General features: G+C 39.3%; 1 protein-coding gene across 1 annotated transcript in view; it reads right to left on the bottom strand.

Annotated features, from left to right (window-relative positions):
- The window catches only part of CLCN7 (chloride voltage-gated channel 7), a 47,026-nt gene extending 37,040 nt beyond the window's left edge, over positions 1–9,986 (bottom strand). Inside the window, exon 1 of the mRNA XM_044657468.1 lies at positions 9,834–9,986. Coding sequence (XP_044513403.1) covers positions 9,834–9,986 — 153 coding nt within the window. The remainder of the gene's footprint in view (positions 1–9,833) is intronic.
- Between the last annotated feature and the right edge of the window lie 3,268 nt (positions 9,987–13,254).

Raw genomic sequence — 13,254 nt, 5'->3', positions numbered from 1 at the left:
TTACTTAGGATTCCCATCCTGATACCAAAAATGTGAGCTCAAGAGAATAGGAACCCTTTCTTTCTATCTCTCCCAATGACTACCAACCACGGCACTCTGAACACAAGAGTTGTTTAAAAAGAGGGCTCCAAACCTCTGTGGTGTGGGTAGACTCCATGCTGTGAGATCAAATATACATTCCTTTCCCATCATCTACTTGTAGTACTTGCTTATACCTTTCTAAAAAAATGTTAGTTGAATGCTCATATGAATGAATCTTTCATGCATTTTTCTCCTATCATCCTACATGGTAGAAGATAGTTTTATTTGCCAGAACTATTTGACTGGAAAATTTTCTAGAAGGGAATCATGTCTCAAGGGAAATTTAGCCAGATTTGAGACTACTCAGTGGAGACTATACTGCAACCAGAGTACCCAGGTTCCTACAGATACAGTAAGAGTCTCTGAATTAACAGCAATATTGTGGAATGACCAACTGTGAAAGACTTCACTCCTCTCAGCAATACAATGATCCAGGACAATCTGAAGGACTTATGCAAAAGAATACTAGCCATCTCCAGAGAAAGAATTGTTGGAGTCGGAATGCAGATCAAAGCATACAATTTTTCGCAAATGGTCAAAGGATAAGAATAGGCAGTTTTCAGGTAAAGAAATCAAAACTATCAATAAGCATATGAAAAAGTGTTCTAAATCCCTCCTAATTAGAGAAATGCAAATTAGAACAACTCTGAGGTACCACCTCACATCTAGCAGATTGGCCAATATGAAAGTAAAGGAAAATAATAAATGTTGAAGGAAATGGGGGCACTAATACTGTGTAATTACCATAGAGATTATATAATTAGCATAAAACAAAAAAATCTTTTGAGAAAGAAACATTTCAGGAAAGAGAGCTTGATAACTCTTTGAATCTAGAAGATGAATTATCTGAAGAAGGAATTAGGAAGATGCCCAAAGAAAACCTCCACAGCATCAGAAGATCGAGCACGAACTTTGGAATATAACTGATTAAACTTTCAGGGTTGAACACAAGTATTTTGCATATATGCCACAGGGGACTGTTGTGATAATAAGCTAATTGGCTTATTGTCAACATACCTAGCAAATATTGGTTTGTGCTCTCACTCTCTCTTTCTCTATCCCTCTCTTTTATTTCCCTCTTATTTCTAACAATTGAATACTGTATGTACCTTTAGCTAGAAGATCTTTAGAGATGCAAGACAGTTATACGAAATGATTCATTGCGGGGGACTAGTCTCCCAAAGAATCACAGGGGGGCAGGTGAAAGGAAATTCTTGGTTCTCTTTGTCTATTCTGAGTTTACATTTGTGAAAAGGGAATCCTTTGTTCTCTTTGCCTAGTTGGAGTTAAAGCTTTGGTTAACAATAACTTAAGTACCCCTACTTAGTACCTCACTAGATTGAGAGGACAGGATTAACTCTCCTTTGTCTACCTTTTGATTGAATCAACACAAGCCTGAACTAGGTGGAGGAGCTTGAGAACCACTTGGTGAATTCACACCCTGCTAGGTGGGAAGCCAGTAAGATGCTTGGAGAGCTCCATCCTTTTTTCTACGCAAATAGCCAGAGACTTCTGAATTCTTTTGGGAGTTCGCACACTCAGAAATGTGTGTGAATCCTAGGAGGAGAGTTAACACCTTTAGAGGTGAGAAGTCAATCTCATGGACACTGCCCCTGGGCAGTGCTGGATATTTGGAGGCTGTGATTGGTCCCTGTGAAAAGGGACAGAGACAGGAAGCCACCATAAACGCCATGAAATCCTTGGGCTGGAGGCAATCTGATGAAGTTGAGTCTGGTGGAGAACGTCTCCTGGATACAGTCTTCGAGGGAACTTCACTGGAGACTGTGGCTTGGATCGTGGCTTCAACTTAGATTCTGACTCCTGGACCATTTCATTGGGTAAGCGAAAAGGGCTGACTACTTTCCTAGTTTCCTAAGAGACTAGCTTCCATCCTGGAGGAGGCCTTGTAGTTACTCACTACCGGCCCTCCTGGCTGAGGACTAGTATAGGTATTTTCTCTAACCTCTCTCACATTTCTCTACTTTATTTTTTCCTCTATATTTTGTAAATAAACTACTGACCTGCGACCACATTATTTCATATAATTTAAGTCCAACCACTACATTTAACCTTTACAATACACTGTTGGTAGAGTTGTGAATTGATCCATCCATTCTGGAAGGCAATTTGGAATTATGCCCAAAGGGCTTTAAAAGAATGCCTATCCTTTGATCTAGCAGTACCACTACTAGATTTATACCCCAAAGAGAAAATAATGAAAAATGTTTGTACAAAAATATTCATAGCCGTACTTTTTGTGGTAGCGAAAAACTGGAAAACGAGAGGATGTCCCTTGATTGGGCAATGGCTGAAGAAATTGTGGTATATGAAGGTGATGGAATACTACTGTGCAATAAGCTGGAAAGACCTCCATGAACTGATGCAGAGTGAAATGAGCAGAACCAGGAGAACAATGTACATAGAGAATGAAAAACTGTGGGACAATTATATGCAATTGACTTTGCTACTGATAGGCAATGATCCAGGACAATCCTGAAGGACTTATGAGAAAGAATGTGATCCACATTGAGAGAAAGAACTATGGGAGTAGAAATATAGAAGGAAAACACCTGATTTTTCACTTGTTTATATGGGTATTGGATATGGGGTTTGGGTTTTTAAAAGATTATTACAAAAAATGAATAATATAGAAATAGGTATTGAGTATGCATGTATAACCCAGTGGAATTGCTTGTCAGCTCTGGGAGGGGGGAGGGAAAAAAGGAGGGAAAGAACATGAATCAGGTAACCATGGAAAAATACTTCAATAAAAAATTTTTTTAAAGCATACAATTTTTCACTTTAGTTTATTTGGGTTTTTATTTTGGAGTTTTTGTTGTATGTGGTTATTCTCTTACAAATATAAACAATATGGAAATATGTATGGCATGATGATAGATCAAATTGCTAGCCATCTCTGAGAAGGGAGAGGAAAGAGGGAAAGGGAGGCAATTTTGATCTTATACCTTCAGAAAACTTATGAGGAAAATTACTATTACATGAAATTAGCAAAATAAAATATCTTTACAAAAAAAAGTCTCTTAAGTATTTCAAAGTAGCCAAAAGATTCCCTGGATAATACCAAAAAGATATCTTAAACTGTTATTCTTTTAACTGCTAAGTCACAGTGATTTAGAGCAAAGCCTTTAAAGACCACCATAGTATAACAACCTCATTTTATAGATAAAGACACTTGTTCCTGAGATCTTAAGTCACTTGCTCAAAGTTACAGATACTGAGAAACAGAACTGAGATTTGAACTAGGTCCTCTGTTTCCAAATACAGTATTTTTTCCACTTCATCCTAGTACCTCTCTAAAATGCAGATTTCGAACCATAACAAAACTTAGAGGTTATCTAACATCTCTTTTTACTGATGAGAAAATGGAGACTCAGAAAAGGAAAGATGTGACCAAACGCACATAGCAAATGGCAGGGCCAGAATCATCATCCCAGTTTGGCATTCTTTTTTTTTAAATCCTTACCTTCCACCTTAGAATCAATACTATGTATGGGTTCCAAGGCATAAGAATGAGTAGTAAGGGCTAGGCAATGGAGGTTAAGTCACTTACCAAGGGTCACACAGCTAGGAAGTGTCTGAGGCCAGATTTAAACCCAGGATCTCCTGTTTCTAGTCCTGGCTCTCAATCCACTGAGCTACCCAGCTGCCCTACCAGTTTGGCATTCTTTCCCCTACAAGCTGTTGCCTCTCTAAGGCTCATTAAAACTAAGACATGTTTTTCAATTCCAGTTGTTCCTGCTTTAGAGAAACAGAACAGAGGTCCCCCCTCCCCCTTTTAAATACAAAGTGTTTACTCTCTTTGTTTCCCACTTTTGATGCACATGATGGTTAATACTCCCTCTTTCCTTGTGATCTGGGTTCTTCTTTTCAGGACAAAGGGTAGTCTCTAAGCCATTCTTCCCTTTTCTAATCTGACATAATTATGGTGTCAATGCCACAAAGCCATGCAGATAAACTGAGGTAGTCAATCTTCAAAAGGCATACCCTGTTCTACCCTATAAGAAGATAAAGCTGGGAACAAAGTCAGAAATGGTGTCTTGAGTCAATTCTGTTCAGTTCATTTTTTCTCTGCTTTTCTCTCTCTTTTTTAATTTACTTTCTGTCTTAGTAACAACTCTTAAGACCAAAGGGCAAGGCCCAGACAAATAGGGTTAAATTGCCAAAGGTCACACAGCTACAAAGTGTCTGAGGTCACATTTTGGATCCAGGCCCTCCTGACTCCAGGTCTGATACTGTATTCACTGAGCCATCTAGCTACTTGTGCTTTTCTCTTCATTGAATATGACAGGCATAACAGCCAAGATATATTTATCCAGAAAACTTACATATTATAGACTAATTCTAAAGCCTTATTTTCTATTCATATTACTAACTGCCACAGCCATTAGATTCAGTAAATAGCACAGAAAATGCCTGTCACTATGGCACTCTTCCAGTTGATAACAGGTATGCTTTGGAAATGCAAAATTTTGTTAATAGGTATAGGAGTGGAGATGAGACTTGAGTTTTCATTGGTATGGGGAAGGAATAGGTAAGAAAACCCCAAGCAATGAAGGTCAATGACTTCAGAATTTAGGGAGATAACTTGGCTCATTTACCCAGGGTCTCCCAGATGGAAGGTGTCAGAGCAGAGAGCAGGGCATAAACTCATGACTTCCTGTTTGAGATTAGCCTTCTAACCCATTCTGCTTTGCTCCCTTTAAAATCTATGAGTCCATGACAAAATAAATGACTTTTAAAAGTTCTTCTATAGAGAAGATGACAGAGACAATAAATCTATGTGTCAGTTCAGTTACCGTGTGCAAAATTAAGTTTACAAAGTTTCACAAAGAAACTGTTGAGATCAAGCTCTTTCAAAACCTGGCAATTTCTGTTTTGTTTTGGTTTTTTTTTTTTTTCCCTAAAGGAAAGGGAGAACAGGAAGCACACAGAGTTCAAGGAGAGATTCAGATTTTACCTTAGCCACGAATTTCAACCATCTCCCATATCAGTTGTTGTAATATTATTTATATACGAACTTTCCACTTTAATACAGGCTAATTCCCATAGCTTATCCAGAAAACCAAAAGCAAGTACATCAACTAAGTAAGTGTTTAATTCAGATAATGAACTTCCTACTAACACAGAGAACAAAGGAGTTCTGGAAATGAGAGAAGTCTGGAAATGGTTATACTATGCATTTCAAATGTAAATCATGGTGTTAAAAACCACTCCCATGAAGCCTTTTCTTCTGTTATCATAAAATTTCTTTGATAGATTGTATATGATTAAATTTCTAGATTTTTGAGAAAATTGTCATTCTTCTAAAATATAAGTACACTGATTTTCCGCCTCCTTTGGCTTTGGCATGGACCAAAGGTAGTTTAAAAGCCATATAAAGCAGCAGGAGAGCTAAAGGTAGGGCACAAGCCAGAATGCCAGAGATTAAGCTACCAACTATTGTTAAACTTGTTAGTTCAAAACCTTATTAGCCAAAATCAATCAAAAGGTGCTACCAAGCTGATTCACAAAGAGAACTACTCTATAATGTCATTTAAATGCCTCTCCATTCATTTAATACAGAGAATAAAACAACAGCATGCTAAGAAATCCTCAAAACTTCCAACAGGTTTCCTTATTTTTTTCATATATTCCAATGGAAGGGAACTGAATACAAACATGTATTGTTAACATGAACATCCTGCACTTCTGTACCTATCTCTGGGGAAATGTGATAAAAAAAAACTCAATTCCACCAAGTCATTTTCTTTTTCAAACTTTTATTGATATCTTATCTTTACATAACCTTTATTTCTGAATATAGTACTACCCACCAAATTGAAATAAATAAAAAAAAGGAAAAGAAAGCAATTCAGCAAAACTAAAACATATCAACTAAATCTAATATACACAGCTTGAACCATACCTATAATTTTCTGCTTGGTAAAGCAGAGAGAGAAATTAATTTTCTCATTTCCACTAAGCCATTTTCACTAAAACAAACAAAAAATCTTAATTTCAAATTTTTACTTTCATCTGGCAGCCTTTTAAAAAAATTTTCTTGAACCAGACTCTCTACCAGTGCTAGTAGGTCAATGAACACACATACATAGGTGATATATCTATATCATAGATACTGTGATAAGTGCCAGTGATACAATGAAGGGCAAAAGACAGTTGCTGCTCTCACAGAGCTTACAATCGAATTGGGGAGACAACCAGTAAATGACTATATACAAGCAAGATAATTACAGGATAAATAGGCAATAATAATCAACAAAGGGAAGATATTAGAATTAAGAGGGACTTCCTATAGAAGATGGGATTTTAGCTGGGACTTGAAAAAAGTAAGGAGGTAAGACGAAGAGAAGCCAGTGAAAGTTCTCAAAGTCAGAAGATCTAACATTTTGTTCAAGGAACTGTAAGAAGGCCAGTGTCACTGGATCATATTACATGTATCAAGGTGAAAGAAGACTGGAAGGGCAGGGGCAGAAAAGGTTATGAAGGGTTTTAAATGTCAAACAGAATTTTATATTTAATATTGGAGATGACTGACAGGGAGCCACTGCAGTGTACCGAGTAGGGATGGGAAGGATGAGGAGGGGACGATATGGACATACCTGCACTTTAGGAAAATTATTTTGATGGCTGGATGGAAAATGGACCAAAGTAGAAAGAGGCTTATGGCAGAGAGATCAATCAGCAGGCTTTTGCAGTAGCCCAGGAGATGAAGGACTGAAGCAGGGTGGTAGCAGTATCAGAGAAGAGAAAAAGAGCAATTTTGAGAGATGTAACAGGTAAAATGGAAAGATCTTGGCAACAGATTGGATATGGGAACACAGAGTGATAAGCTGAAGACGACACTTAGATTCTAGGCCTTTGGGACTGGGAAGATAGTTCTATCCTCAACAATGAAAGGGAAGTTTGGAAATGATGGCGGGAGGGGTTGGACAGAATGATTATGAGTATCATTTTGGACATACTGAGTTTGAGATGTTTAATAAACAGCTGGAGATGGAAGCCTGGAAATCAGCAGAGAGGTTTGGGGTTGGATTAGTATATTCAAGAGTTATCTGCATATATATGACACCTGACTTCATGGGAGTTGATGAGATCACCAAGTGAAATAGTATAGAAGGGTAAAAAGAGGACACAGGACAGTGTCCTTGGGGTAGAGATTGAGAAGGAGCAGTAAGATAGGTAGGAGGAAAATCTAGAGAGAGTAGTGCCCCAAAAACCTAGAGAGGAGAAAGTATCAAGAAGAGGGTGATCAATAGTGTTGAAGGCTCCAGAGAGGTCCAGAAGGATGAAGACTGAGAAAATACCACTGGATTCTGCAACTAAGATATCACTGATAACTAGGAGAGAGCAGTTTCAGTTGAATGATGAGGTCAGAAGCCAGACTGTAAGAAGGGGAAAGGAAGTGAAAAGATCTATTGTTGGTGGCCCTTTCAAGAAATTTAGTCACAAAAGGCAGGATGGAGAAAGATATGAGAATGTTTATAGGCAACAGAGAAGAAGCCACCAGACAGGAAAAGAAAGACTGGAGGTAAGTGGGAGAGTGAAGGTGACAGATTGGGCAATATGCTGGAGGAAAACAGGACAGAATAGGATCACATGTGCATGGAGAGATTGAAGGAGATAGTGGCAAAAGGCATCTGAGTTATTTGAGATAAGGAGAGAAAAGGATGCTCTTTTTTTCTTTCGGAAAATGTGAGGTAAGGTTAGCTTGAGGGAACCATGAGAAGTTTGAGAAGGGATGATAAGGTTTGGAAAAATAGCTGTGATAAATGGGTTAATGAGTTAATTACGGAGGTATAAGGATTGCTTAGCATCAGTGAGAGTCCAATGTAGGTCATATGATAAATTTTAAGTGGACAAACACAGAATTGTTGCATGATTTTGTCCAACTCCATTTAAGAGCACATATAGGTACAAAGGTAGTAGAGAGTGGGAATGATTTAAAGCTCAGGCTTGGCAGGATGCAATCAGTAATATGATAAGGGAGTCCTGGGATTCAAGAAAAGACAGTATAGATTTTAAGTAGTTCATCAATGGGTCATCATGAGGAGGAGAATATGTGTAATGAACTAAGGTAAGTATCTTCTCTACCACTCAGTTTTAGAGATCCAAGATTGAATAGCTAATATTTATCAAAAGCAGGACCTGATCTCAAGGTTATACCATACCATTCTCAAAAAAGGCAATACTTCTAAAAAAAAAAAAAATGAGTGATATTCTCCTGTAGCAACTGTCCAACCAAAGAAGCCACTGAACTGGAAGCCATTTGATAAGACCACTTAAAGCTACTCTAAGTTCTAATTAAATTTCAAGGAAAGACATTTGACCCATGTGATGATTAAAAAAGAGTGATCGCAATTGCAAGCTACCCCAACACTCATAAAAACCACATTATCTCTAATTCTCCTAGCTACATTATGAACTTCTCCTTTCCCTTCTACTGTTACAAAAAACATAGAAAACCAACCTCCCCATGCATTTCACAAAAAGAGGAAATGTTTTTCCCTAAGTTACACAATGAATTATTGGTAAAACCAAAACCAAGGTCTCCTGACCTCTAGTTTGTTCTTTTCACCACACTCTACTGCCTCTATTCAAAGCACTATAATCATATCATCCTCTGAATCCTTCCCCCTATCTTCCTTAAAATATTTGGTCAAGAATTATGTCTAATCACATGTCATAACTTCTAGTGAGGTAACTGAAATGGCAGCATGGTGAATATAGTCAACAAGCATATATCAGGCATCTATCTACACCTCGGTCAAAAAACATTCATTAAACATTTACTACATGCCAGGCAATGTGCACTTAAGATTCCAAAAAAAAAAAAAAAAAAAAGGGTCTCTACCCTCAAAGAGTTCGCAAGTGCCTGGAGGAAGACACCATAGTAACTATGTACCTATTATAAAATATATAAAAAATAAATAAGAAATTATCTCAGAGGAAAGGGGGGATGATAGGGATGGAAGAAGAAACGAGAAAAGTCCTCTAAGGGTGGGATTTGAGCTGAGACTTGAAGGAAACCAGAGAAACCAAAAGGTAGAAGAGATGAGGAAAAGCATTTACAGGCACTGCACTGGAAAAAGCCCTGGAAATTGGAGTTCTAAAACCAGTTCTGCCATTAATTCACTGTGTGACCCTGAACAAGCCACTTCTCCTCATTGATTTGCTTCCTATGAAATGAGGCTGCTCTGCTAAATATATGAGCAATAGCTGTAGTGAAGTAGTGGAGTTGAAAGGGAATGAGACTTGCAGTTAGAGGATCTGGGTTAAAATACTGATTCTGTTACTTCCCACTTGGTCACCCGCAGCAGCAAGTCAACCTTTCGTGTCCTCAGGTCCGAATCTGCAAATCTGATATCTCTCAGGTCCTTTCCTGTGCTATTGATTTTAAAGCCGGGAACGTGACCCCATGGTCAAGGCCAGCCAGGAAGAGGGACGACAGAAAAAGAGCGAAGAGGACAGGGACAGGGGAGTGAAGAAGGTGAAGAACAGGAGGGACAGGGGAGTGAAGAAGGGACAAAGGGATGTCTGTTTCGGGGATCCGTCATTCCAGCTCAAGCTGTTCTGCTTCCCGCTCACACTTAGTTCCTTAATGACAGTGATCCTCAGTGCGAGGCAGGAAGGCAGGAAGACGAAGAGCTCAGAGAAAAAGAAGCTGAGGTCCTCGCCGCCTCCAAGCCGCCTGCGTTCAGGTGTGGCCGGCGTGGCCCGGGCGGCGTCCTCACCTGCTGGGCGGTCGCCGGGCCGGCCCCGTTCAGCAGTGGCGTGCTCTCCCCGTGAAGCTCCGTGAGCGCCGCCGGCGGCCTCCGAGGCACCGTCGCCTCCGCCTCCTCGTGGTCGCGCCCCGACCATGACACCTTCTTGGAGACGTTGGCCATGGCGAGGCTGATGTTGTCGGCCTCGAAGCGGCCCTGGGAAACTGACGGCCGGGAAAACCAAGGGAGAGGGACTTTCTCCAGCAGCTGTTTGTTCACATGACCCGGCAGGGTTAAAGCATCCCGTGACCGTGCTACGGTGGCCGATTTGAGAACTCGTTTTCAGTAACAGGTCTCAGCAGCAGTGCCTTCTGGGAGTTGTAGTTCATGCACGCTTTTTATCTCCCATCCTCGCACCACCACCCCACCACGCGCCTGCGCGAAGTAGGTTTTTCCGAGTCTGGGATCCCGTCAATTAATCTGGTTATTCCCCCAAAATAAAATATTCCCAGAACATTTAGGAAGTATAAGACCTAATCACCTCTTTAAAATAGTTAAAAAATCCATTTTGAAAAAAGAATAATTTATTTGAAAAGACAGGACTAACATACACTATTTTTTTTTTAAACCTTTACTTTCCATCTTGGAATCAAAAACACTGTGTGTTGGTTCCAAGGCAGAAGAGTGGTAAGGGCTAGCCAATAGGGGTTGAGATGGCATGGGCATGGTACTCCCCAAACCAGGCAAATTCTTTTGCTTCCCTACATTCTCCTGACTCCTAACCCAAAACATCTGACTCTGAGAGGATTATCCTCCCTAGATCGTTCCTTAGATTTGAGATGGGCAGAGAGTCACATCTCCTTGATATCAAGTTGAATCTCAGACATCCTTTTGTCCTCCAAGCTAAGAGAGACACCCCCTTTGTCTTCAGGCAAACCTCCTCCCACCCCTTGCTCCAGTGCACACCACCCTGGAGTTATGTTTTCACTGTGGCAGAGAGTCACATCTCCACTGTGGTAAAGAGTATAAAATCTACAGAATTGATGGCATGATGAACAGCTTTTCCATCCATGCTGTCCTCCCAAGGAGCAGCACCCCATCCACCTTGCTATTCTCCTGGCCATATTCAACATTACTTTCTAAATTAGCAAATTTCTCTTTTTATTTTTAAGCTAAATTTTGGAGTCCTGCATTCATGTAAAAGGTACCCTTCCCAAACTCTGAGGGTTCACCTCTAGCACCCCACAACAAAGTGATTGCCTAGAGTTGTATAGCAAGAAAGTCTCTTAGGTCAAATTTGAACCCAGGACCTTCTGTTTCTGGGACTGGCTCTCCATCCATTGAGCCATCCAGCTGCCCTCATATGTCTTTAAAATGTTGAGATTGGATCAGACAGACTCTAGGAACTCTTGTTGATATCCAAAAAATACACTGTGGCTTATAAGCTATTTATTATGAGTCCTAGAAAAGGATAACAAGTCTAACCATAAGAACCTACTGCTAAAAAATTGGAAAATGAGGGGGTATCCCTCAATTGGGGAATAGCTGAACAAATTGTGGTACATGATGATGATAGAATACTATTGTGCTGTAAGGAATGATGAACTGCTTGATTTCTACACGAACTGGAAAGACTTCCATGAACTGATTCAGAGTGAAATGAGCAGAGCAATGAAAATATTGTACACGAAGACTAACATTGTGGGACAATCAAATGTGATTGACTTTGCTACTAGCAGCAATACAATGATCCAGGACAATCTTGCAGACTTTATGAGAAAGAACGCTATCCATCAAGAGAAAGAACTGTGGGAGTAGAAATGTAGAAGAAAAACATATGATTTATCACTTGTTTTTATGGGTATTGGATGTGGGGTTTTGGTTTTTAAAAGATTATTATGAAAATGAATAATATGGAAATAGGATTTGAGTGATAATACACGTATAACCCAATGGAAATGTTTGTCAATTCCAGGAGGGGGAAAGAAAGAGGGGAGGGAAAGAACATGCATCATGTAACCATAGGAAAAAAAAATTTAATTAAAAAAAAAAAGAACTTTCTGCTGCCTTGCAAGGAGGTAGGTGGCTTATTATACTCTGTCCCTCTCAGCTCTGAACCATGCAAGTGCCTGAGTGAACTAGGTTCAGTCCTAGGGAAACCTGACCACTTAAAAGAAGGGTCATACTCTTTTTCTCTCACATTTTGAGTATTTGCACAGCTTGTCCCCTCCTCCAACCCCAAAGCAAATTAATAAAGTTTAGGATTTGCCTTAGTCTAGAGTTTTTCCAAAGGGCATTAGAAAGAGGCTCATTATACAATGGAGATCAGGTATAGGACACTTATTTATTTCCTTTATACCAGTGGTTCTCAAATTGTGGTTTAGGCACATATGGGAGATTAAAACTATTTTCATAATAGTACTAAGTGCTTTAATTTCTGATATGGTAAATATCAATAGATATAATTCACATAAACAAAAGTCCTCAGAGGGGTCCTCAATAATTTCAAGAGTATAAGCAGGCCTTGAGAACAAAAAGTTAAAAAACTGTTGCTCTATACTAAAGAAATATTTAAAACACAGACAATCAGCAAACACTTATAACAGAAAAACTTAAGAAGTTGCAGTATAATTGTTACTATAATCTCCTAGGAAGTTGATTCTTAGAACATCAAGCCATGATGTAGTTGTCCAAACAATTCCTTCCCGGTCTACATATTCTGGCAAGCCAGGCTAGGAAATGGTGTCATTCTCCAATGGGTAGTTGTCTTCTCCAAGAAGTACTAAAGCACACACAAAGAGTTCACCTCCCCCAATATAAGCAGCATCAATTGGCCCCTAGAATCTCTAGACCTCTCAAATAGACAAGATGACTGCCAAAATTGGGCACATCCATCTCAAGATCAATGTTCAGTCACCTCTCTTTAAGGAGAGTGCCCAGGCTAGCAGTCTCTTCATTTTCTACACAGGTGCACTCTTGAATTTTTCCATCCTGCCCCCCAAAACCTCATCATCAGGAACTTCATCAGACTACAAAATTACATAAGCCTTGGCACTTGCACCTTTAATATTCTCTGCTCTCTGACTGGTGGACAGGGTAAAGAGCTCCTCCCCAAACCTTCATTTAGGGAAGATGAACAAGCTATCCATCTCATTTCCCATCCAACTACAATCCTTTGAAACTTTTCCATCATGCTTCCTCATATCCCTAACCCTTTTCAACTTCTTTTTTTTTTTTTTTAATTTTTCCTCTAATAGACTGTAAATTCCTTGAGGACAAGAATTGTCTTTCTTTTATTATTTGTATCTCTAGCACTTAGCATAGTGTCTGGCACAGAGTAGGATCATAATAAATTTTTATTAACTGATTGACCTATATGCTGGAAAGAAATAAAAAAGAAGTACTCTCAAATAAATGCACATAAATCATCAGCATTTCTATATATTTCCAA

This window comes from Gracilinanus agilis, chromosome 1, assembly GCF_016433145.1.
Source record: "Gracilinanus agilis isolate LMUSP501 chromosome 1, AgileGrace, whole genome shotgun sequence".
NCBI classification, from domain to species: domain Eukaryota; kingdom Metazoa; phylum Chordata; class Mammalia; order Didelphimorphia; family Didelphidae; genus Gracilinanus; species Gracilinanus agilis.
Note: the sequence above shows the minus strand (reverse complement) of the source record. Positions and strands in the feature narration are given on the sequence as shown.